The 24,798-nt window shown below is 44.3% G+C and overlaps 1 protein-coding gene across 3 annotated transcripts in view; it reads right to left on the bottom strand.

The window, feature by feature from the left end:
• Nucleotides 1-21,676, bottom strand: part of LOC118207980 (SLIT-ROBO Rho GTPase-activating protein 2-like) — a 46,479-nt gene extending 24,803 nt beyond the window's left edge. The window contains exons 1-2 of one of the 3 annotated variants that reach the window (XM_035382212.1): nt 21,491-21,676; nt 19,875-20,317 (exon numbers count right to left, since the gene is read on the bottom strand). In XM_035382212.1, coding sequence (XP_035238103.1) covers nt 19,875-19,941 — 67 coding nt within the window. In that variant the 5' untranslated portion in view covers nt 19,942-20,317; nt 21,491-21,676. The remainder of the gene's footprint in view (nt 1-19,874; nt 20,318-21,490) is intronic. The other 2 variants (XM_035382210.1, XM_035382211.1) reach the window with 2 other exon arrangements.
• Between the last annotated feature and the right edge of the window lie 3,122 nt (nt 21,677-24,798).

Here is a 24,798-nt window from a genome sequence, read left to right as displayed (position 1 = left end):
AGCTGTGTAAAGCCAGCACAGTCGGAGGTGAAGTCTGAACTGAAGCCTGATTGAATTGGGGTGGTTAGTGAAGGGCATACCCCCACCCCTGGGAGCGTATCTGACCCAAACATCTTTATTTACATTGGGCTGCGAGCATCCTGAGCAGGAGGGCTGCTGCCGGGCCTCCCACACCATTTTACAAGCTCTCAAAACAAACAGCGATGCTGAGGAGAAGCAGCGCTCGGTGCTCCGCCCTCTGCGTCATAAAGAACAGCGATCAGCCCAAAAAGGTTCTGGCCCTGGAGGGAGGAGCAGTGTGACTGATGTGGGAATGACTTGGACCACCCTGTGTGAGCTCTGCTGCGTGCAGGTGTGACTCACACATATCTTCAGCAGGCTAAGTGCTCATTTCAACTTGGATCATGTGCCACAGACACATGGATCTGAACCATCATACACGTCTTCCTCCAGTCCCCTTAAACCATCCCATAACTCTTCCCCCGTCCCCATAAACCAGTTAACACCCCTTTCCCAGTCACCTTAAACCATCACACACACCCTTCCGTGTCCCCTTAAACCAGAAAACTCCTCTTTCCCCCGTTCTCTTAAACAAGTCCACATCCCTATCCTTGTCCCCTTAAACCAGTACACACCCCTTTCCCCGTCCCCTTAAACCAGTCCACACCCCTTTCCCCATCCCCTTAAACTAGTACACACCCCTTTCCCTAAACCTTAAACCAGTTCACAGCCCTTTCCCAGTCACCATAAACCATAACACACTCCTTTCCCCGTCCCCTTAAAATACACGTCCCTTTTCACCATCCCCTTAAAGTACACAGGCCTTCTTCCGGTCCCCTTAAACCATCACACTTTCCTTCCCGCTGTCCCCATAAATACTCCTCCCAAAGGCCTCAGTTCCTGTGGGTTTGAGGAAGAGGAATGCATACAGGAGTGTTTAAGTCCTGAGAGGGCATGAGCGTGTGGATACATGCATGCATATGCATGTACATGCGAGCATGTGCCACTTCGCCTTGATATTTGTCTCTGTGTCAGAAAATTTAATTCGCTGGCAAAGAGAGAGAGAGAGAGAAAACAGACAGAAAGAGAAAGAGGGAGTGGTGAAGAAGAGAGGAAAGAAGATGACAGCTCTGAGAAGGGCCAGAGCTTATCAGGCCCGACGTGGCAGGGATTTAGAAACACGCTAAACCCCAGCTCCAGGACAGGAAGCCGTCTATTGTAAAAACAAGACCTCTGCCCTCCCCTCCCCTCCCCTCCCATCCGCCAGAGTCCAGGGGGTCATGACCGAGGTCAGCGCCAGGTCAGGAAGGTCAAGACCGAGCTGTAGAGCTCCACGGCCCTCCTGTAAGGTCACGCAGAAAGCTCGGGGAGGAGAGGCAGCAGACAGATAGCATTCACAGCCCTGAGGGAGGTCCCCTGCAGTGTTATTCAGCTCACACACATTAAAGGTACCCCCCCCAGACCAGTTTGGGTACTGATTTACCATCAGCTCTCTCCCAAGGCCGTACGTTACCCTAAATTCCAAGCCATAAAAAATAAAAATATAAAAACCAGACATGCAGCAGCAGGGCTGAACGGCTTGCTAAGCCACTGATAAGCTCTGCTGTCTGTCAGCCGCCCACAGGAAAGCGATTTTCAGCATTTTAGCACGCGTCACTCGGGGTCTCATTTCAGGGTCCCAGGGCCTGCCGCTACCAGACCATCGCCGCGGCGCCGCCCGCCGGCCCATATCAGCCCGAGGAGCCGATCCGAGAATGACAAAGAGGCACCTCTGAGCCGCCATTAGGAGGAGGAAGCAAGGCAACGGGAGGATTCACTAGTGTGCGCTTCTCAGGGCACAGATGTACTGCTGAAGAGGAGTGACCGCTAAAGGCTTTGCACGCGCACGCAGACACACAAACACACGCACGGGCACGCACACGCGCACGCACACGCGCACACACACACGCAATCTGCTGCCCCACCGTTAGCAGTCTGGCTGCGCTGCTTACACACATGCCTTGAATGCAGATGAATGCAGATCCATGCACTGCAGGAACCATTTCCCCATAAATGCTTTAACGTCAGGCCAAAGCGTCCGGTGCAGAACGTGTGCGCACTCCCGCGCACCAGCGTGCACGCTGACACAAATGTGATGGATTGGACCGAACAGACCAAACATTTCAAGATCATCAAAGCCCCTTTTTCTCTAAATCAGATCAAGCTGAAAGCCAGTCCCTCTTAAACAACTCTTACTATCGACCGGCCGAGCTGGGCTCTTTACTCCGGGAGAGTTACGGCCTGTGCGGGCCCGCGGTGTTGTGCCGCGGTGTTGAGTTTGTGTTTCTGTGCTCCCGCCCCCCCGCAGGTTCGGCTGGGACGCTGCCAGGGTGACTCAGAGGAGGCGCGGTATTTCGGGAGGAACAGTCAGGAGCGCTCCCCTCTGCAGTGCCTGATCCCCCGCTGGCTCTCCTCAGATCACTGATCTCATTAGGAGATCAGGGAGCCGCCCCGCCCCCTCCCCCCCCCTGGCCTCCCAGCCCTCCCACAGGGACTGAGGGATTCGGGCTCTCCTTCCTCAGGATCCAGAACAGGAAACAGACGGGAGGAGAGAGTCGCCATCATTCCAAACAAAATGGGGGAAAAAAATTTGTGAAAACGGTGAAGGTTTGTAGATATACTCACTCTGCACAGTATTACAGTCCCTACATCTCCAACTCACTGCAGATTCTATTTATGATGACGATAAGATGTTGGTTAATATTAATATTATTATTATAATACAGAACTGATCCCTCCCCACTTTATCTACAGCTGAACAGTATGTCTGCTGCTCCAGGACCTGGCGAGCCCAAGTCTGAGCCCTCTGCAGGATGTCTTTAGGGCTCCATAATAAGGACCCGCTCTGCACTGACTGTCCTGTCAAACTGCTCTCCCTCAGCCCAGCCCAGCCAGGGTTCCACAACAACATTCTGGCACAGGATGTTCTACACAAACAAGGGAAAGCATCCACCGCAGGTTCAGTTCTTTAAGAAAATGAAACAGAAGTACTGAGAAGTGATAACATTCAATTATTCTCACTGGAGAATAAAAAACCCCCTTTCCATTCTAATCTGACACTTTGTCTTTAACACCATGGGGAAATTGTGTAGAACCAGGTCGATAGCCATTTGAAACATTCAAGAAGAGATTTGGTAAAAAGATAACTGCAGTCCATATCCCGTAATCATTTGAGAAATCTTCCTCTTCTGTGTCTACGCCTGGCAACACATATGTTGATAAACATGACAACCAATGAAAAACAACTAAAAGGAACCTACCTTCCAACCAGACAATCCTGTATCAGCAGAAACCAGAATTTATTTATTTATTTACTTATACATGCATGTGTGGAAAACGTTCGTAAACCCCTGTTTGGCTGACGACAGATGGTGGCATGGATAATTACCAGATAATTAAATTGCACCTCAAACCGTAAAAGTGAAATACATTTTTTTTTTATTTGACAGTGGAACGCCTGTAGGCAGGGATGGCACATTCATTCTCCAACAGCAGAGCCTAGGGGCAGCTTGGCACCTTCCCCAAAGTCTGTGTTGCAATGCAGGCTTCCAGGAAAGCACTGCAGTTCTTATCAGCTCCAGAGAGGGCAAATGTAAAGAAAAAAAGAAATACATCAAGCTTTTCCACAGCATTTGCAATCTTTTTTCAGGACGGCTGACAACGCTCACATTTCATCGCTCCATACGGCTTGATACTTTCCAAATCAGTACTAGGTGAAAAGCCTTTGGTCAATGACAGGTCCATCTTACCAAACAAGTTCACCTCCCCCCCCCAACCCAAAAGAAAGTGGAAAGGAGGGAACACTTGCTCTCCTGTCTCATCTCCTCCTCATGGTCTCCCATCTGTCTGTTTGTTGCATCCTCCCTTCCATTTAAACCTGCTTTTAGACAGATTGATAAGGCCTGTAAATTTTACATTTAGAAAGGTTGCTTGTGTCTTCTAACACCTTAATCTAAAAGGCAGATTAACTACTACATAAAATCGGTCATTGACCAATATAGCCAACGAGAAGGCAGGTCAAGCGACAGCTTTTTGCCGCTGATTTAACTCCATAACAACATGGCACGTGTGTAATGGCTGATTCAACACACAGACAGGCCTTCCCCCTGTGCTACCTCATGCGGTGCCGCCGTGCTTTTGGACTGGACTTTTCCCGACCTTGGAAGAGCAGCGCCACAGTTTAACTACATTCTCTGGAGAACAGCAGGTGTGTGATTGGCTAGCTCAGGTGCTCAGGTGTTCTCAGGGGGGGCGACGCAGGGATGATACTAGAATTCACTAGTGCAGAGAATGGGAACGTACCCGGAAAGCTCGGGCACCGGCCATTTCAGGAGTATCACACAGGAATTTGGCTGGATAGAGGAGAACAGGAGAGCCGGGGTGTCACAGGATATCTATGGTGTTGATCGCTCTTGGGAGAAGGGCGCGGAGGTGCTGACAAAGACAGCCCTCAGTAATCCGAGCAGGACCACAAACATGCTATTATTGGATTTTTTCCCCTCTCCTGTTCCCTTTCTCCAGTGAAACTACTCAGATTTCCTTGTAAACACTGGCCCAGGTCAATTAGTGTAAACCAGGCAGAAAGGATCATGGGAAATCCTTTAGCTCCACCTGCAAACAATGACTGACAGCATGAGGCAGCAGAGCGACAAGATGTGCTTCATCACTCAGCATAATCATGATCAGGCTGACAGGGATGAAGAACATTAGCATGGCACCTCCCAGAAGAAGTCAAGGGTTTCGCAATGCACCGCATAGGCCCACCGAAAAGAAAGGAGAGGTGGGTAGGCCAAAAGCAGATTGAAACTGGACACCGTCCCGAACTTTCTTAATGATGAGTTTCTTCTAAAAAGTATACCGAAGGTCACTGTTCCAAGGATACATTATGGGTGTCAAACATCAGAAAGACCGAAGAGATAAAGAGTCGAAAGAGTCATTTGTCCCCCAGAATGACCTGTTCTCCATCTGCACCATCAGATGGGTCTACAACTGTCCTTCCAAGTTTAAGATTCAGGGTTACCTCGCTGGGCTGACCAGTCAGGCTCTGAACTTTCAATCAAAACTGCAAACAGAGCACACTCCCAGGGGAGGAGAAGATGAAGGAGCCAATCATCCGGGCATAATAAAGGAATGTCTACACATGTGTGTTCCCATGCATCTGCATGCATGTCTGCAACTTCTATAAAACATTAAATGTATGACGACACGCACACGCACTCGCACACAGTTTTTTTTTCATTTCTGGAAATCATAGCAGGACTATATACAGTGTGCCTTTGATAATCATGGGACTGCTGGGGAATAGGGGATATAGGCTATATACTGAGGAAAATCAGAGAAAATCCTGACAGTAAAGAGTCCTGTGACAATTTTGCGCTGAGCTGTGAAGCACACTGTGACAAATCCTTTGTGAAATGCCCTACAGAATTACATGTTGAATGGAAAGATGAAGGCGACCCTGCTATGGTTATTGCCACTGAGTTCCGCATTGTGCAGCCAGCAGAGCAGGAATCAAGATAAACATAACTTAGTATGACAGGAATGGGTTCAAATAAAAACACGGCAGAGATGGACCAATGGTAGAAAATTCCATCAGCACACTTCCATAGCATCCCTCACACTCCTCCTCCAGGTGGACGAAGAGGCCAATATAAGAATTTCAGCCTCCTCAAGCTGCTCCTTCATACTATTGTTCTATGACTAAAATACTCTATGGCTAAAATACACCTAACTTAAAGTTAAAGGCACTTGCTCAATTGTACAATGACAGTGTCCTACTTGAGAGTCGACCTACAACCTGGAGGTTAAAGTACAGTTCCTTAACCATTATGCTAGCGTCGCAAGCTGCTGAGGCAGGACAGGCCCAGAACTATGATGTGGTACTGCAAATTAAGGAATAAAAAAAACCAAATTGATTGTTTTAAGAAAGATTTGAAACAGCTGAGATACTCACGCCTCTACAGCATCACTGTTTCTGCCTGTGGATCTGTAAGGCCAGCCTCAGCCAAGACACAACACATCCCACTCAAAGGAAATCACAGGCAAAAAGGCTCCAAAAATTCTTCAGAATGATTCATCACTTTCAAAACAGATTTCCATCTTATGCGACACTGTCTTACATAATCTATTTTTTCGGCACCCACCTTTATATAGGCTAAGGGAAGCATAGCTTGACATTGCCACTTGTCCACTGACCGGACAGTGCCAGTAATTTTTGTTTTTTAGTGACCTGCTTTGCCATTGGAAAAAAAATTTTAAAATATATTTTGACGGTGAAATCATATAGCAGTATGACTATCATTTCGGGAAATACCTTCTTTGCGATTAAGCATGCAGAATGCGGACTATTTGGTAGCACGAGACAGAAGACATTTTGTTTGCACTATCTCTCTCTGTGAGTGTGTTTGCGGAGCCTCTCCACAGTGGCCCAGAAGGGAAATATGCCACAAATCAAGAAATGATGCAAATTCCAAAAACGCGAACAAAAACCTTAATCAAACCAATGTAGCTACCTAAGTATTTTACATAGCCTAAGCAAGGTTGATTTTATCAAGCCAATGGTTCATAATGTCACAAGGAGAACCCTTGCAACTCTAAATAAATCTATTAATTTCTTGGCTAGGCTTCTTTTAATGTCCTCAATCTTTACAGAACAGAAATATCAAAAAAACCTTTTCAGATGAATTGTATTAGTATCCAAAAAGAAGACTATAGATACACCTTAGCTGTCTTAATTGACACAGAGAGCATTTTGGTCTGTATGGGTCTGTACAGATTGCTATCTATCTTTTAGAGATGGATGTGCCTCTGGCTTGTGTAGCCTTCATAAATACAATTGTGTATCCTGCTATGACACTAGTGTATATGCGGGTAACTACGGGGTGCAGATATCCTAAATTCTGTGTGTGTGTTAGCACCTTAAAACTGCTAGGTGTGCAGCGGTAAGAGTCAAAGAGGAATGCCAGGTCAAAATGAACGTAGTTTATTGCACAGTGTGTTCAATAATGGCAATATGCAATGGTGCAAAAGGGTGTGTGTGTGTGTGTGTACATCAGTGTTCTATTTAAGCATATCTTTAAGTTCCCCATGATATTGGCTTTCCAACAACCCCAAACATGATTACACTGTATTACGGAGAACCTCAGGCTAACATAATGTTGATCCAGTAGGATGTTCTGCGACTGAGCACCGTCTCTATATCACACCCTGCTGACTCCCTGTCAGCACCGCAAACAGTCCGTTTTCCTTCGGAGGCGCGACAAGGGGCACACTTCAGTAAGCAACACCTGAAAATGCTCTGATTCCCGGGACATTCTGTGAAAGATGACCTACGACCTAAATCCAGAACGATCCCTGGGCTTATCCTGGACTGGTGGCGACCGTAACTCCATTTGATAAGCAGTTAAAAAATAAATAAGGGTTCAATGAAAACAAATTGTGTGTCACTAGTTGCTTGTGTCTAAATTGTAATGTACAGTAATGGTAAATGGTAAATGGACTGCATTTATATAGCGCTTTTATCCAAAGCGCTTTACAATTGATGCCTCTCATTCGCCAGAGCAGTTAGGGGTTAGGGGTTAGGTGTCTTGCTCAAGGACACTTCGACACGCCCAGGGCGGGGTTTGAACCGGCAACCCTCCGACTGCCAGACAATCGGTCTTACCTCCTGAGCTATGTCGCCCCATGCAGTAGACATGCCAGAATGAGAATACTAACTTGGCAGCATCAAAACCATTTGATTTGCGAACAGGCCATTAGTTTCAGTATGCAGGCCAGTAACACTTAAAAACCACTGGCCCAGATTGCCAATGGAAAACTGACCTGAATGTCGACCCGTGGGAAGTTTACATTCTTAGCATTTTTATATGAGATCTAATATCAGCAGTCCCACATGTACCTGCGACACCAATTCAAGTACTTCTCAAGTCCTTTCAAGGTTCTGTTCCACCAAATTCAATGACCCATAAAAATTGTACAGTACATTATATCCGTTGCATACCATTAACAAATAATAAAAATGACCCCGTTCCAACAAACAGTAGCCTATTTTATACTCCAAATACCACATTTTATACCCCATTTGTAATCTCAACCACTCTGATTACAATTCTAACCCAGGATACATTTCTAAGGGCATAATTTAAATAAACTGTGCACAATGAGGCTTTGAAAGAGAATTCCATATAATCCCCGAATGACAAAACATTCCAGCACTTTAACACTTGTATTACGTTGAAAAATAGTTACATCCATTTACACAGAGTAGCCTAAATCTATTCAACACAGTCAATAAATTCTAAAACAATGAAAATCTTAAAGTTTCCCCATCTGGCCATTCACAGCGAACAAATACAATAACATTTTTATTTCAAACACTATATTTAATAACGAGTGGATTTAGCTAAAACTGTTCAACCAACTTGATAAAATGTTCAGTAGCCTAATTAAATTTATTTTTGAATTTCATAAAGGTGACCATAAAACACTACTGACATAAATTGAACCACAATATCATTTTCATATAAAAAGTATGCAGAGACATTCCACATGTCAGCTGTGGGTGAAAACCCTCCTTAAAAGTTCATGCCCTGAACTTTCTGAACTTTTCAGGGATTTTTAGGGAGTGTGGGAACTGTGTCAAACGGAAGAAGGTTTTCGGTATTCATGAGTTTATTTGTTTTAAAAAAATTGCAGCCATTTATCAAGTGCCTGGCTCATTATGGGCAGCAGTGGGATTTGAACTGGCAGCCTTCAGCATACAAGCCATGATCCTGAAACTGTGATCGGCTAAAAAAAACCGCTGGTGTGGAGCTCCATCGAGTGAAACCTGCCCCCCCCCCCCCCCGGGGCATCGCAATGTCAAACACAGAACTCTACGATCAAAAGAAGAAATGAATCTAGCAGGCTTTATAATTTATTCCATGCTAGGCTACTGACAGCCCAAAATGTAACATGAACAGACCACGCAGAATTGTTACTGCCGGCCTATCATGCCATGAAGAGACATGAGACAGAAATTGCATTTCGAAACACGCAGGTTCACTTGAGCAACCGTATCAGCCTGTGTTCTGCCAAGAATTTGCAGGGATGGGGGGATTCCTCAGATCCCAGATCTCAATCTTAAACCCTAACCATGATCGACAGCGTGACAAACCACTCCAGGATCTTATACTCCCGCTGCTGTCAGCCGGTGTGCCAGCACAAGGGGAATGGATCAAATCAATCACTGCAGAACAAGGTCAGGTGCCATCCTGCATATCTCTGCTCCCCCACGTCTTCAGCAATACTGCAGTTTCCCCCGACATCTTAAACACTGCAGACTCTCCCCCTACATCTTAAACACTGCAGACTCTCCCCCTACATCTTAAACACTGCAGACTCTCCCCCTACATCTTAAACACTGCAGACTCTCCCCCTACATCTCATACACTGCAGATTCTCCCCCTACATCTCATACACTGCAGTTTCCCCCTACATCTTACACACTGCAGATTCTCCATAAATCTTAAATGCTGCAGATTCTCCCCCTACATCTTTAATACCGCAGACTCCCCCTACATCTTAAACAGACTTTTACGTAAGCAAGTCAAAGTCCCATCTCCGCCCCTCTTCTTGATTGATGGGTGGGTAACCAATCTAATATGACTGCACAAAATACCCTGCTCATCTCAAACCACCTGAAGTCGAGTTGTGACAGCGTTGACAGTGTTTTTCCCCCCCTCTAGATTAGTTTAGCTAAAAATCTGTTTGGTTCCATTGTAGTTAGTAGCTAGCAGTAACATTAGTATTTTATAGCTTGTTATAGTTCCGCTCGCTTTGCCTACATGCTTGTGATGTGTTACAGACCGGTTCCATTGCTCCTCATTCCTTCCCCCTCTCACCTGAGCTCTCACTACAGACCCCAATTTGCGTGTGAAGTGAACTGTGAAGTTCAACTCCGTGTATTTTTTTTTCTTTGAGTGAAAGACATTTTAAAGAGAAGCAGACCGATTTTACCAGACATTGTTTCTACTTGGGTATTTTCCGCCAAGCTTGATAAATATGCTTCATACCACTGATAAAAATATTATTTATTGTGCAGGAGCACTTTAATTCAGGGGAAACACAGACAGTTTAAAAATAAACAGCTACGTTATCATTCATTCTGCTCTGGCAGAAAACCTCCTGCTCCAGCACAACAATTTATCCACTGCTCCTTTGTGAAGACGCTGTGCTTCTTAACATGAATGCCATCACCATCACGTGGGAGACAGACAGTTCAATAACCTACAAGAATCATTCAGCCGATGCAGCGTGTGCCAGCACCAAATTCATTCAGCCTACAGCGTAAAAATGAACAGACCAAGTACTGCAATGTGGAACTGAGCTTACGAAGGAGAAAAATTCAAACCGAGAGATGGAACAGAGGAAATTCAGCTTCCAAGGCCTGTAAGAGAGCATGCCTATTTCACATGGCTGTTATAGAGAGTAGAGCCGGTATAGAGCGTCCCTGCTTCACACAGCTGTTATAGAGATTCACTGCTTCACATGGCTGTTACAGGGAGTCCCTGCTCCCATAGAGCTGTTCCAGGGAGTCTTTTCTCCGTAGTGCTGGAAGGGAGAATATTGATTTTCGTAGCCAAGGAGCTGCAGGATCAGTGCTCTGCAGCGCTGCTTCAGACGAAATTAATCTCCCCACTGGAGCAATCAGGGCTATTGTGTTCCAGCTTCCTGTAAACACCCAGCACAGCGTTATCCAGCAGCAAACTCAGTCAGCACCACTGCGCCATACAGAGCAGACCCAGGCTCCTGTAACCCGCTCGCGCACCAGATTCTGGTGGAGGGCCAGGTTTTAAAGCCAAGAGAGACGGCTTGTGGGCGTTAAGGATTCCTGTACTCATCCTGCATTTCTAAAATGTGTATCCTCTTGTCACCAGGGCCAGGGACACCAACAGAGACCCACCCCCACCCCTGCCACAGCCCTTGCCTTCTCCAAGGCCTGCAGACTGTGTCCTGGATAACAAATGATACTGTGAAGATCACAGATGGCGGATGATAGATGCTGCAATCACACTTGGCAACTGGGTTGCCATGACAACAAATCGTCACAGACCGAGCCGGAGTTGAGAGGTCATTGGGCAAACACCATCGCAGGCAGCGAGGGTGGACAGCAGAGTGGCATAGCAGTTCGGGAAGCAGCAAGTTGCAGGTTCAGTTATCAGGTGGGGTGCTGCCGTTGTGCCCTTGAGCAGGGACACCTTTACCTGAACTCCTCTGGCACATTCAGAGAGTTACGCAACTTAAGGCGTGTCAAATGCACTGGATCAGGTTTGTCTGGATCACAAATAAACAAAGTAATTACCGTATAACTGATGGAAATAACCAATAAAGGCGGTTAAACACCACCAGTCTCTGAGAGAACAGAAAACTTAAGGCTAGCAGTCCCTCTGATGCAGGAACCTGCCCGACATTTGGCTGACCATTTCCTGTCCTTCAGGAAAGAGCTGTCCACTTTCCCTTCCCTTTCAACAGCCTGGCACAGACAACTGACGACAGGCCCAGAACGGACGCCTCGCAAACCATAAACAGAGCCGAAGAGGAAGTGATACGTGAAGAATCTGTCATTTTTAGAGATTTTGACTGTGGAAACCCCAGAAATAAAATAAAATTCCCAAATTCACAGATGGTAGTAAGACAGCTTTGTTGCTGCCACAGAGTTGTTCGGTTTTGATATTCTGAGCTGTGTAAGCACCAACATTACTAAAATAATTCACAGGCCTAACCATTTACTTTTACAGTGTTTAACGGTAATCGTGCTAATCTGGGGTTGGTTCTGAAAATTGACTAAGGCTGTGATATGGCCATAGGTCAGCTCTCAAGTGATAATGTAGGCGTCGGCATGCACGTGGCGAAAATCACTTTGAGTGAATTTCAGAAAAGAAAATCAGAAGCAAACTTTGCAACACTGAGCTAATATAGGCCTACTCCAACAGTACTGGAACAATGCTAAATCATTTAAGATGCAAACACCTGACAGTGGCTGGGTGCGGCGAGCCTGCACACAAGTCACTTAAAGGTGCTTAAATTGCTTCCAAGACATAAATGGGCTGCTGACTGAAAGGAAACCACAAAAACCCACAGACACTATGGCCTGGCAGGACTGCCATTAAGCCTGTAGACACTGTGACTCTCCAGGACCGAAGTTAAACCAACATACACTGTGACCATCCAGGACCAGAGTTAAACCAACAGACACTGTGGCTCTCCAGGACCGGAGTTAAACCAGAAAACACTGTGACCATCCAGGACTGGAGTTAAACCAGCATACACTGTGACCGTCCAGGACCAGAGTTAAACCAACAGACACTGTGGCCTGGCAGGACTGCCGTTAAGCCTGGAGAGTCAGTGCAGAGACCGTAGCAATCCAGAGTTAAACATGCATGGTTAGTCTGTAAGGGATGTAGAGGATGGGGGAGGGGGGGGGGGGTGGGTAGGGGGCCCACATAACACAAACACACAGATGGCCTGCTACAGCCTCAGAAACAAAATATGGGTTGACCCCAGCATGTTCCTCTGCGAATCCTGAAACTGGGACCTGCAGTAACAGAATTCAGTGAGCAAACATCCAACAAAAATAGTATTCATTCAGAGGTACCAAGGGGTATGCAGTAGACCTATGCAACTAACCTACTGTACCCTTGAACAAAGTTAAACTAGGTGTTACCACAACCTGAGGTAACACCTAGTTTAACTTCGTTCAACAGTACAGTAGGATATGAACTGAATTGAGTGCAAACTCTAAGAATGTGCTCATAACCCAATTTAGAGCTGCCTTACAGGATCTCACAGCATTTTAGGCCATCCAAGAGAATTCCAGAGGGAACAAAACATCTCCAAGTCTCCTACATTTCATCAGCGATCAAAGTAGGCTAATCTATTTGTTTATTACAACATGTCAGAGCACACTTAAAGTAAATAAAATCCCCACATCATATGTTAACTAATTGCAAGTGCATGCCTCATACACACACACATACGCACACACACACAGGCACTGAGCTTAAAGAGAAACATGTTTTGGAGTTTTAAGTGATCATCCGTTTGCCCCTCGGAGGCCCAAACAGCCTTTATCTGGCCGTTGCACAGTGGGAGATCTCCATCGAGTGCACATTCCACCGCCCGACTGCATCAGGGGTCACGACACCTCAACCCAACAACAAGAAATATTACCAGCCACTCTAATACAGCCTTTGTGTGGTTTCTGAGAAGGGGGGGGGGGGGGGAGAGAGAGAGAGAGGCGGAGAGAGACAGAGAGAGACCAAGAGCTCCTGAAGAATGCAAGTTTTCCCCGTTAGCCTGACCCATGTCCACACAGGCCTACATTAGAACATCCATGGAACACACCAGCCCAAGTTGACGCCAATCTCGGTGCCTGAGACCCATTTAACTTAAAACCTATTTAAAAAGAAAAAGATGAGCACATGTTCTCATTCCACCACAACTCCTGCTTTCTCCTCTCTCACCGTCCTGTCCTCAGAGACCCTGGGCGACATTAGACGGGCGCTAGCTGAGCACAGACGCTACCCAGATGTTTTTTCACACATTTAAAATCCCCATATTTTTCACATGTATTTTCTGTCATCGTGAACATGTGTAAAACATAAATCTATTTTTACCCATTTTATTTTTAGTTTTTACTTTTATTGAATTTAAGTATTAAATATAAAATAATTCAGTGCAAACAACTGGATGTGATCTGGCTGTATCTTTTTAAAGAAATGGAGATTTCACCATTATAGCATTTTGATATTTACAGTCATTGAAAATACAAAAATATTGGCTAAAGATGTTTCACACAGGCTAATATCAAGCGTGAGCAATGCCATTGAGCTGGTGGGGTGGGGGGGGGGTGGTCTTGTGGGGATTTGTCCACTTTGGACTGTTCCCATGAACTTGGCAAACAGCTCAGCCAGATTCCATCCAACACATGTAGCACAGCCCACCCCAAACTGTGATAACAACACGCAACATTCTGACACCCCCTGCTAAAGTGGCTCTCCTATCTATGAGCGATAATCAACCCTGTATCTCCATTCAGCTTCATTCTCTTCAGTATGTGCAAATCCATTTTTTTCCCCGCACACATGAGAGATTGGTATTTATGACTGTATTTTGGGGGGGGGGGGGGGGGGGGGGAGGGAGTTGCCGAGATGCCAAACTGCTGCTGCTCTTTGTCAAACAGTTATACACACCTCGTTTTATCACACAACACATAAGGGGCGGAAGAGGAAGACCTAAACTTCCACAAGGTGCCGAGCTAAGGGGATTAACCCAGGCTAATAATACCTCTTCCGGCCGAGCGGCAGGACATCGGTACAGGATTCCTAAGCTCAGAATCCTCTCGTAACGGAAGAAAGACACAAACAACAGCAGGAATTCAATGCAGTCTGGGTCTCTCTAATCAAATTTAAAAAGGAATGACAACCCACTTGCTTTCAAGCCATCCAGTCAACAATTTCAAACAATAAAACACAGCACTGTGTGTAAGGCAGCCTTTCCTGCTGGGAGGACAAGGGATTAAAAAGGCATTTGGAGGTCACAGGCAATGATTCGGTTTTCAAGCTTCATGACAAAAGAGTTCCTTTCATGATGAAATGGGCTCAGTGTTCACCTTAATTTGCACTAGGCCCTACCTTTTTTCACTCATATACGTAACATTCAAGATAAGCCTTTGAACTGTTCATGTAATTCAGACAGGACAATGGGAACATTTTGAGGGATGCACACCAGAACAGTCAAACAATCGAGTCGGTGTTCCACCAACAGCCTCTTTTACAAATGCCAGCATCCGTTTCAAATAATTAATCAATTTTTCCGTTTATGGCTGGAAGCCCTGTAGGCACTGCTGGAAACCATTAGAGGCAAATAGTCTCTTAATGGAGGTAGCGGGGGCAGAGCAAGATAGAACAGCAGCAGTGATGCAACCACAAAATAAAATTTGGGCAATTGCGTGCTATCAATGACCTAATTGTTTTTAACCATTTTTGTACGGAGGGAACGGTCCCTAAGTTTACTGGTTCACACGAACCAGTGACTGACGTGATAGCTCTACACACTAGTGCAGCGGACGAGTGAACTGCACAAGCATCCCTCAAAACCGGAGTGTGAGGAAGACTGCTCTGGAGGAGGAAGGAGCGGTGTTCACTGGAGCAGACACGTGAAGGAGAAGGGAACAGGTTCCTTGCCCGCACGCAGAGACCAGCTGGCAAAGGATGACCGCTCCACTCACTGACTGCCAACAGCCCCCCACACTCTACAGCAGGAGAGCCGCATCGGCCCCCAGGGCCGTTTCTGAACATTTTGTGGCTCGAAGCAACATTTTACTTTGGCAAAAGGGCGTAATGCCAGAGATTGCCGGTGCATCATAGATATGCCTTAGCGGCATGGATATTTTATTATATTTTTAAGGTAAAAATCCTGCATAGTATGCCTTTGAGCCGCATTATGCCAGAAATAGCTATGCATGCCATGAAGAATAAAATCCCCATGTTCATATTGTGCTTATTGTGTCATATTACAAACAATTGCATAAAGGAGGTAAAACTTCAAATTAAAGACCGAGGTGAATCAATAGGCCTGGAGTGATTAAAGTATGGACACCTGGCCACAAAAACCAACCATCTGGAAGATAATGAAGAATTCAAAGACACAGCAAGTGGTAATGGGTCCAACCTGCATTGTGTTAACAAGTTTAAGGAAAAAAAATTATTAAAGAAATCAAGCATGTGTTCAACAACCTAATTAGAAGCCTATTTATTTACCTCTGTCTTTCATGTGATCAAAAAACTTGTTATGCAAATGTTTGCAATGTAGCACGATAAGCACAATGTAGCAAAATTTCAACATGGGGATTTTTTTTGTGGAACGCAAAGCTATTTCAGACATAATATGGCTTAAGAGGAGTACCTAATTAAGAAAAATTAGCTGCTTGTTAAAATTACGGGATTGTCATGGTGTTTGGAAGAAAAAAAGTGTGAGTCTGAGAAAGAACAGAACCTGTCAGGAGCTCTTTATTCGCATGCTGTGCCAGTGGTGGACTGCAGTAGCACTTATCAGGACCAATCAAACCTAATAGCCATGTAATTACAGGTCAGAATAAGAGACTAACCATTCACACCTATTCAATTACAAAAGATTCATGCAACCCTATCTGTACAAAAATCACATTTAAAAAATTGATGCTCAAACCCAGCTCTCCAAAATGCGGGTCTCCGTATAAAAGTTGCCCTTCTTCATAATGGCGTTTCACTCAGTGAAAGAAATCCTCTATTGCAGCCACATTTGTCATACATTAAAACGGATTTACTCTTGTGGTAAGAGGAGTCCATTAATCGTATCAGCTGCTACGTCCATAAAACACGATAAACCAGTCTGGGCATGCCCCAGTGGATGTGCACTCTGGTCTGCATATCGGAGTCCTTGTTTAGAAGTGCAGAGGGTAACAAGAAACCTGAGGAAATGACAGTGGACACTGTACAATGGGACAAAGAGAGGACACTGTGGCACTGTCACTCTTTGTTTTCTGCCCCAGTTACTGTATCAGAATTTGAAGTGCATTCAAACGTTCTGTAAAAAGAAGGCACTACGAGTTTTTTTTTTTTTTTTTTTTTGAAGGGAATGCAACCTGCCATGATCAAAAACCATCTTGGTGCCAAAAACAAAGACACTAAGAGCCCAGTGTTCTTCCTTTCCTGTCGGGGCACAGGGATTCCTGAACGTGGAATGTGATTGTCGCTGCCATAGAAGATACTCATGCCTCTACGGAAGCGCAGAGAGGGAAGTCATTGCGCAGCCTCGCACCACCGTGACGAATCCTCTCTCTCTCTCCTCCGCCTGGCTGGGCCGCCTCCCGCACTGGCACCCCTGGGAACGAACGGGCCCCCCGCAGCAGGCCGACGTCCCTCTGAACGGACCCAAACAGCTGGACCCAGCACTCGCCGTCCACCCCGACCCTCCTGTCCAAATTCATCGCTCCGGGACAGATGTTTAGCACACCACCCGCATCATCCGTCACAGCTGCCCCAAGCCGCAGAGATGATTCATAAACTCACTGAAGCAGCAGACGGCTTTCCACTGGAAATGTCGCCACATCTGCATAAATCTAAGCTTGGTTACGCTTCCACATTTTAACAATTGCCCTTGTCTCAATTCCGATTAATAGCGCCATACGTTTTAACAATATTTACATGTAGAGGTAAGAGGGATTTGCATTTTTGTGTGATATTCATTGGTATGATATTTTCTGGACAAATTATGCCACTTAAGTTTGACATGTAAATAAACCTACTGAGCTCACAAAGGAATCGAACGTTGGAGAAAGTTTGTTTAAAATCAGTGCTGCACCATTTACAAAGGCAGGGGCGGGGTCCTGCCTTTGAGGCCGCCCCAGTATATAAACCACCAGCAGTGGAGAGCTCTCTACAGTCGGCCTGCTTCACACCAAGAACAGAGCAGGAAAGACAAAGCTGTTTTCAGCCTGAGGCCCTGGAGTTAGATGCACAGTCTGCCCTGGTCACTTTCAATCACACCACACACACGCTGCGTTCTTCATCTGGCTATCCGAGGCTTAGATATGGTACAGCAGCAAAAGTGCTTTGTGCTCATCCCAAATCTAAAACTGCTCCCAGGACTGACCTATAGGGTATGGTTCACCCCTGAAGAATCTACGCACCACAGGAGAATTAACAGAGCTGGGTGGAAATTGCACTCTGGGGGGTGACTGTGCTTGGAAAAAACTGACTTACAAGATGCATAGCTGAGCAATGATTCTATAGTATAAGGGGGTTAGGTCTACATCTTCTATTCTATGGTAATGTAAAGCCATCTCAAACCGAGAATATTCTGGAATTCTTCCAAGCCACCAGGTAGCCTAATACTGCTTATGGAAATGTTGCCAATGCATTGTAACACACACTTCTGAAAAGATGAGCAATTCTAGGGATATTAACATGACTTTTCTTCCTGTCGGGAAACCATGCTTCATCCCCAGAGGGTTGCTTAAACTAACAGTATGTTACCAACTTTCCAGGAGGCAGGGGGTGTCCTTTCCAGCGATGGCTTTTGAACCCCCAAAATGGGCGGCTTCATCATGCTATCAGTGACTCAGTGATGTCAACTCGTCACAATTTGAATCATGATTCTTGATCCAGCACTTGGTAGCTTTTTAAATGAAGTCACACTTTCCCATCATTGCTTTCCAATATACAATAAGCAAAAATCTCTCGTTGACGTATCATATGAACATTGTCGCTCCCTGCCCTTGCCTTCACTGACCACAAGCCACTTCCCCTGCCAAAGAAACCCTTCAAGACCAAGCTGGTTTCTGTTCCGTGAGAATAGACAAAAGAGTCTGTGAATCAGACTCCACAAAACGCAACCATGGGACAAGATATCATCCTCTCTACTTTGAAACACACAGTCTGCTCTTGTGCCAACCAAAATGAAATACCCTGTAACAGTTTCAACTGAGAATATCTTGGGAGGTTTGCTCACCAAAGGGTGTGAACAAAGCATGATTATTCAAGCAATATGCCACTGTACAAACCCGCAGAAAACGCAGTATTGTAATTTTAGCGATACTTTGATGGTATTCCACATTTCTATTCGTGAAAGTATGTTGTAGGGTAAGTAGCCTATGTACACTACGCAATAATCACATTTCCTGTTCTACATAGGACTCGCATTTCATTTAAAATGATACGCAGACGGTCGATTTTTCTAAAGCAAAATATTAGAAGTATTAGAAAAAAAATATATATATATATATATTTTTTTTTAAACGACAAAGCTCAGAGAGGAGTTACTCAAGACATAAGTACTGTTGGCAGGGTAATCGGAGCAATGATAGAGCTGAAACGGTAAAATAAGAGGACCAGTCCGGATAGCGAGGCTATTCAGAACGCACTGCACCAACACCTCAATAGGCTATTATTGTAGGAACTGTTTAAACTCCAAGGCCTACCTCATCACTTAAAATGTTACCGATCAAACACTCCCACGATTTTCCCCAAGCTGAAAGCCAGTTCACAGCCTTCTTTTGATCCAGTGACATTAGATTCACGCGGTGCACTGGTCAGTTCTAGGCTACACCATGTGCAGAGGCTATCTACGTATACATGCGAAGGATCGGAATTCATTCAGACCAACGTGTTGCCTCTTCTTTCAACGTAATGCCGATATATATGTTTTCTTTTTCCATTTCTTTTTTTGCTTGGCACCAGACGCGCACGTGATGTCATGCAGAAAATCAATAGCTGTGAACAGAACACCATGCCATCACGTGCATTTATATGGGGACGCCAATGGGAGGAAAACGCCCTATTCGCTTCGCTTGTACCTTATGACAAAAAATTAAATATATAGCCAAAAAATTAGCATGGCACCATTAATGGAGGACATGCGTGTGCTATGAAGTGAGTGAACTGTATACATATAGGCCATACAAAACCATTCAATTTTGCTATTTGTGTTATTTACAGCGTATAATTAATGACAAAATGTTGTGAATATAACAAGTGTGCTCAGGTTATTCGCACCGAAATAGCCTTTGCAAAGCATCGCCTACGAACGACCAGCAAAACCCCTAAATATTTTCAGCTCCATTGTGCGAAACGGTTGTGATCGGGTAACAAGCGTAGCCTTTTCCAATTTTCTTTCATGAATGGATATAATTAAGTAATGTTCAACTCGCCCAGTGAGTGAATTACCCTGCATAGCCTACCAACTGACGAACACATGAAAGACGCACCGCTTAAAAACACAAGAAACGATGCGACAGCGACATGCGTTGCACTTACCTTTGACTTGAGTTTCATATTCGGCGATAATCTCCTTGTCTTTTCGCAGCCTCGCAGGTGAAGTCATCTTTATTTGTACAGTGGATCAGAGGCCAGATAATAACAATGTTGTTGGTGGCAATTAGCGAATAGCTAATGGAGTGAAAACTGCAATGGCAACAAATCCGACCGAAGAAGATCCAGATATAGCCTAAATTGTGGCGAATCGCAGATCTGGGTTGCTATTGTTCCCGGCAATATTCAGTCTGTCTGCATTTCGAGGAAACGTTGTTGCATCCTTCAGCACACACATCCCCGGGTCCAGTGTCGAAAAATAAAAGCCAGATTCATTCCCTTTCCCGAATGAAGCGCGGACTCCCGCGGTTGCAGAAGCGGTTTCCTTAATGTAGGCTACGCGTTCACAGCGGGAACTGCGCTGCATGTGCGCGGCGGCTGCTCTCTCTCTGAAATGCAGACAGGGATATGGTTTTGCTTGATAGTTCAATCGCCTGGGTAGGTTATATACAAGCTGCGACAATGTCAGGGTCGCAAGAGGTGAAAGATCTATAGATCTATAGATTATAGGCAAAAATTTGAAAGCATATTAACATTTGAAACATTTAATGGACAGCCTGCAGAAATGCTATATGTAATTATGCGCAAATTTTTGCAGTTACAATGTGCAATAGCCTATTCAAATGAGGTAAACTGTATTTGGCAGTCAACAAATTGTCTGTGATCTCTTGACGACTAGAGCCGTCTTATTATGATCTATAGCCTAGTTGAAATGTGGTTGCCATGGTCACATTTTCAATAAATTTAAACATAACTGTTACACCGATCTGTCTTTGAAAGAGGAAAAACAATTCTAGTATTGAATAAATAAACATTTTTTTCTCATGCTGTCATATGTAACAATTTCCTAGAAAGAAGGCTCCGATTGGTTCCCTGGTCTTGAAATAGGGAAAACCATGCCCTAGATGTTTTTTCTTGTAGTTCTCATTTGTAGCTTCTTGTGTATGAATTAGACATTCAAAAGTATCAACATCATAATCAGAACAGAATAAAAGGAAATAAGTTGTGGAGAATAGCCACATCTTTGCCTGCGTCATTTCTGATTTTTTTTGGGTTTTGCATTCCAATTTAACTTAAAATTCATTAGTTTGGATTCCTTATATTGGAAGGAATCCAAATAGTAAACTCTGGAGACAGCATTTGCAATCGCCTTCTCACTGAGATAAGAGCAATCCATAGTATTGTTATGGTGAATTTACAGTTTACAAATTCTCATCAATTATCCAGCCATGTTTAAAGGCAAAAACTTTTCGGCCTATTGTACATTTTGGAGTATGTTTAGCTTGGTAAAACAGATTAAATGTGGTCTTTGATAAAATGATAATGACGACAAATGAGATAATACGTGACAATTAACTAGACTAGCCAACATATTGCATCGCGATCTTGCGCAGCTCAGAGTGGACAACTTAACATTAAATACTAATGGATCATTGTTCTACCTCCAACATTTAACTAGCTATAGCTAGCTATGTATCTCCAGCTAGCGTAATGCATCTGGAACGACTGACCATGTATGTGAACATAGCTGAACTAAAGTTATAAAAACCAAAACACCCTACCTTTAAAGTTTTGTGCCATTCATTTTAGGTAAGTCCCCAAAAAGTTGTTACACATGTTGCATGTGAATCAGGCTAGTCGCAGAGCCGTTCACATTCACAAACTTGCCGGGCAAAGTTGGCTAACTTTGAATGTCTAAAATCTTGGGAAAGGGTAGACTCATACGCTCGCTAACATTGCCCCTTCCCCTGTCTAAACTGCTGGATGTGTTCATTGGCTAAACGCCTTAAAAATGGCACAACTCCTGACGAATCGAAAGGTGTATACAGGTCCTTTAAGGTAAGGCAGGCCTTTCGTTTATTGTTAAGAAATGACCCAATCATAGTGCGTACAGCACACAGGAGGCGGGACGTAGCCAATCGGAATTCGTCCGGTTCGACAACTTTGGAATTTGGGGTTGCAGGGAAATGTCTGATGTGATTCTGCCTAGTCTACTACAGGAAAGAACGGATTAGCTAGCACAGATCTTCTCAGGGTCGCTCCTCGGCCCCTCCGTGTAGATTATGTACTTTTTTGTGAGTAGATCTCGTGATAAACTATGGTTGTTGAAAATTTCTACTTACATTTTCCCCTTAAAATAGCACAATTTGGATTTGGTCCGTTATCACGGGCTCTGCCACCGAACGCTTTGCACTCCCCTCCCCCCACACTCTAAAAGTCGTAGTTTCAGCAGTTGGGTCTTTCTTATTTAAGTTGTCAGCCAAAATAATTAGATTAGTTAAAAGCCTATGTTTTTATATAAAAATAATAAATAAATAAATAAAATTCTAACTCTCTTAATGGATGAACCATTTGCCTTATCACACATTACAGTAATGGAAATAATCCATTGTCTGAGAACTTATCTGACTGATTATTAAATCATGAGATTCAGTGTGCATATTTTTGTCCCTGAATTTGTCCTCAGGCTGTGCTGTGACAAAAAGGAAGAGGCATTGGTATTTTCTGCCATAATTAGCAACAAAAAAAAAGAAGCTTTGGCGCTATGAGATAGATCACAAGTCTCTGAAAATCTCGCTATCTCAGGGCGCCAAAGATTGTTTCTTTGTTTATATGCAGTTTTATTTTTGTTACACGTGTGCTTATTAAAACTGTTGGCTTTTACTGCCACAATAACATGAACATTGTTGGGAAAACGTCCATGATGTTATTTATTGATTATTACTCTATCAAAATAATCTTAATGTGGTGTAACTGTCACGCAATAATTTTTAAAAAAGTGCTACTTCTGTGCTATCCATCCTTCTAATTAACAATGCAAGAAGGGTAGCTTAATTTAATACCTTTGTCACCATTATCAAATTAAGATACCCTTCTTGCATAGCTAATTAGGAGGATGGAGAGCACAGAAGTACCCATAGTTACATAGTCTGTAGTAAAAGTGCAGGGCTGATATTTGCATAGAAAATATTAAGCATTGAAAGTACTGCTCAGGGGCTGAATATAATGAGGAATAATCTGAAGTCTTTTTTTCTCTGAACCCACCCAAAGCAAAGTATTAAAGCTCTGAAACCTTCAGAGGGCTTTTGAAATAAAATTTTAAAAAGACTGAAGACCTTTGGAGTCCGGATGGCACATTGTTAGAATATCATTTAATATAATCCTGGAGCAGAGTCACCTCCCTTGACATTGACAGGAAAAAAATCCATCACAGAATACTATTGTTATTGTCAGGTTGAATCTGACCTCCTCCTAAGACCAGGGATGAGGAGATGGTGGGTGGGTGTGTGCGGAGGGAGTCATTCCCCTTTTCAAAGTGGCGGCTGACCTGACCTTAGACCTATGACTTGACAGGAACAAGACAAGGAGATAGCTGTCCCGGGAGTGTGTGTGTGTGTGTATGTGTATGTGTGTGTGTTTGTGTGTGTATGTGTGTGTGTGTGTGTGTGAGCGTGTGTGCACGTGCGTGCGTGTGCGTCAGTGTGCATATGTACGTGCGTGAGTGTGTGAGTATTTGTGCGTGGGTGTGCATTTGTATGTGCTTGTGTGTGTGTGTGTGTGTATGTGTGCGTGTGGGTGTGTGTGAGTGCATGCAAGTGTGTGTGTGGGTGTGCATGTGTGTGTGTGTGTGCGTGTGTGTGTGTGAGTGGGGATGGTGAGCAATAGGAAGACCAGGGTCTGTGGAAATAAATCAACCTGTATCCAACAGCGCTATTGGGATGGAAACACAAGCACGATGATGTACTGTGGGTCTTTCATGGCCATGTTTTGTGTTTATTGCATCTCTGGCAGGGGAATGAAAAATCCCTTGATTCTTCAGTCACCTTATTTGCATAAACTGTCACCGTGGTTATGCCAGATATGCAAACTTTAAGCTGTGAGAGCTTGAAAACCACATATTTCGGGAGGTGTTGAGCAGCATACTCCCAAAAGATGTTGCTGTGGTGGATGTTCCGACCAAGAGGAAAATGGAGAAAGAAATGGGGGGTGGACCACTGGAAAGAACGATTGATCTTGACCACCTCACAGAGAAGACAGCTAGTGATCCACTCCCACAGAACCCAAAGCATGTGAATGAACTTATTTATTTATTTATTTATTTATTTATAATACTAAACATTCATTTGTTGTCTCCAGTTTTTGGTCGTGTTGATCATTTAGCCTTTTCAATTGAGTTTTAAAGGGAGGCCAGTCCCACTGATTGGATTATGTAATAGTGAGGTATGCCTGGTTGTCTCTAGTCTGTCCCAGGTGTGTGCTGAAATACCGGCGTAAACATGTGCCGCGCTGCATTCCTGGTTCCGCTGGAGACTGCCGAGGAATGCTTCCCCAGCACGGACTGTAGGCCATTCTCAGACATCTCCAGCTACAGCTCCCTTGTAAAAATCCAACTGTGAAATCACACATCACAAATAAAACAGATATTTCCACCGTCTATGAAAGCAGCAATGAAGCTGTACCTTCAGGTATTACAGTTTGTTCCCCTGTTTTTTGAAAGCATCTTTGTGTGAAGGAAAACTGACTGTGTCATTTGCCGGTAAAGTGACTGGTATCATTCTAAGACTCCAGTCTAGTAGTGACTTAGGCCCGAATGCTATTTTGTTTATAAATCTGTAAAGGTAATTATAGACAGCTTCCTGCATCCAGTTATGTAACTTTGAAAAACATTGATGGATAATAAAGGGATACTTAAAATGGGAAGCTTATAATGTTCGACTTTAGATACTCAGATCAAGAACTAACAACAGGAAGCTGTGGTCTTACATGTGAGGAACGATCTATGAAGTCAAGTGGACATCCAGAATGTGTCCAGATGTCACTTATGCAACATTAAGCCTGAGTTTCGTTTCTCTAAAGAATGTGAGCAAAA

The sequence above is a fragment of the Anguilla anguilla genome, chromosome 11 (assembly GCF_013347855.1).
Source record: "Anguilla anguilla isolate fAngAng1 chromosome 11, fAngAng1.pri, whole genome shotgun sequence".
Classification (NCBI taxonomy): Eukaryota; Metazoa; Chordata; class Actinopteri; order Anguilliformes; family Anguillidae; genus Anguilla; species Anguilla anguilla.
The sequence above is the reverse complement of the archived record's forward strand: the minus strand, read 5'-3'. Positions and strand labels throughout refer to the sequence as shown.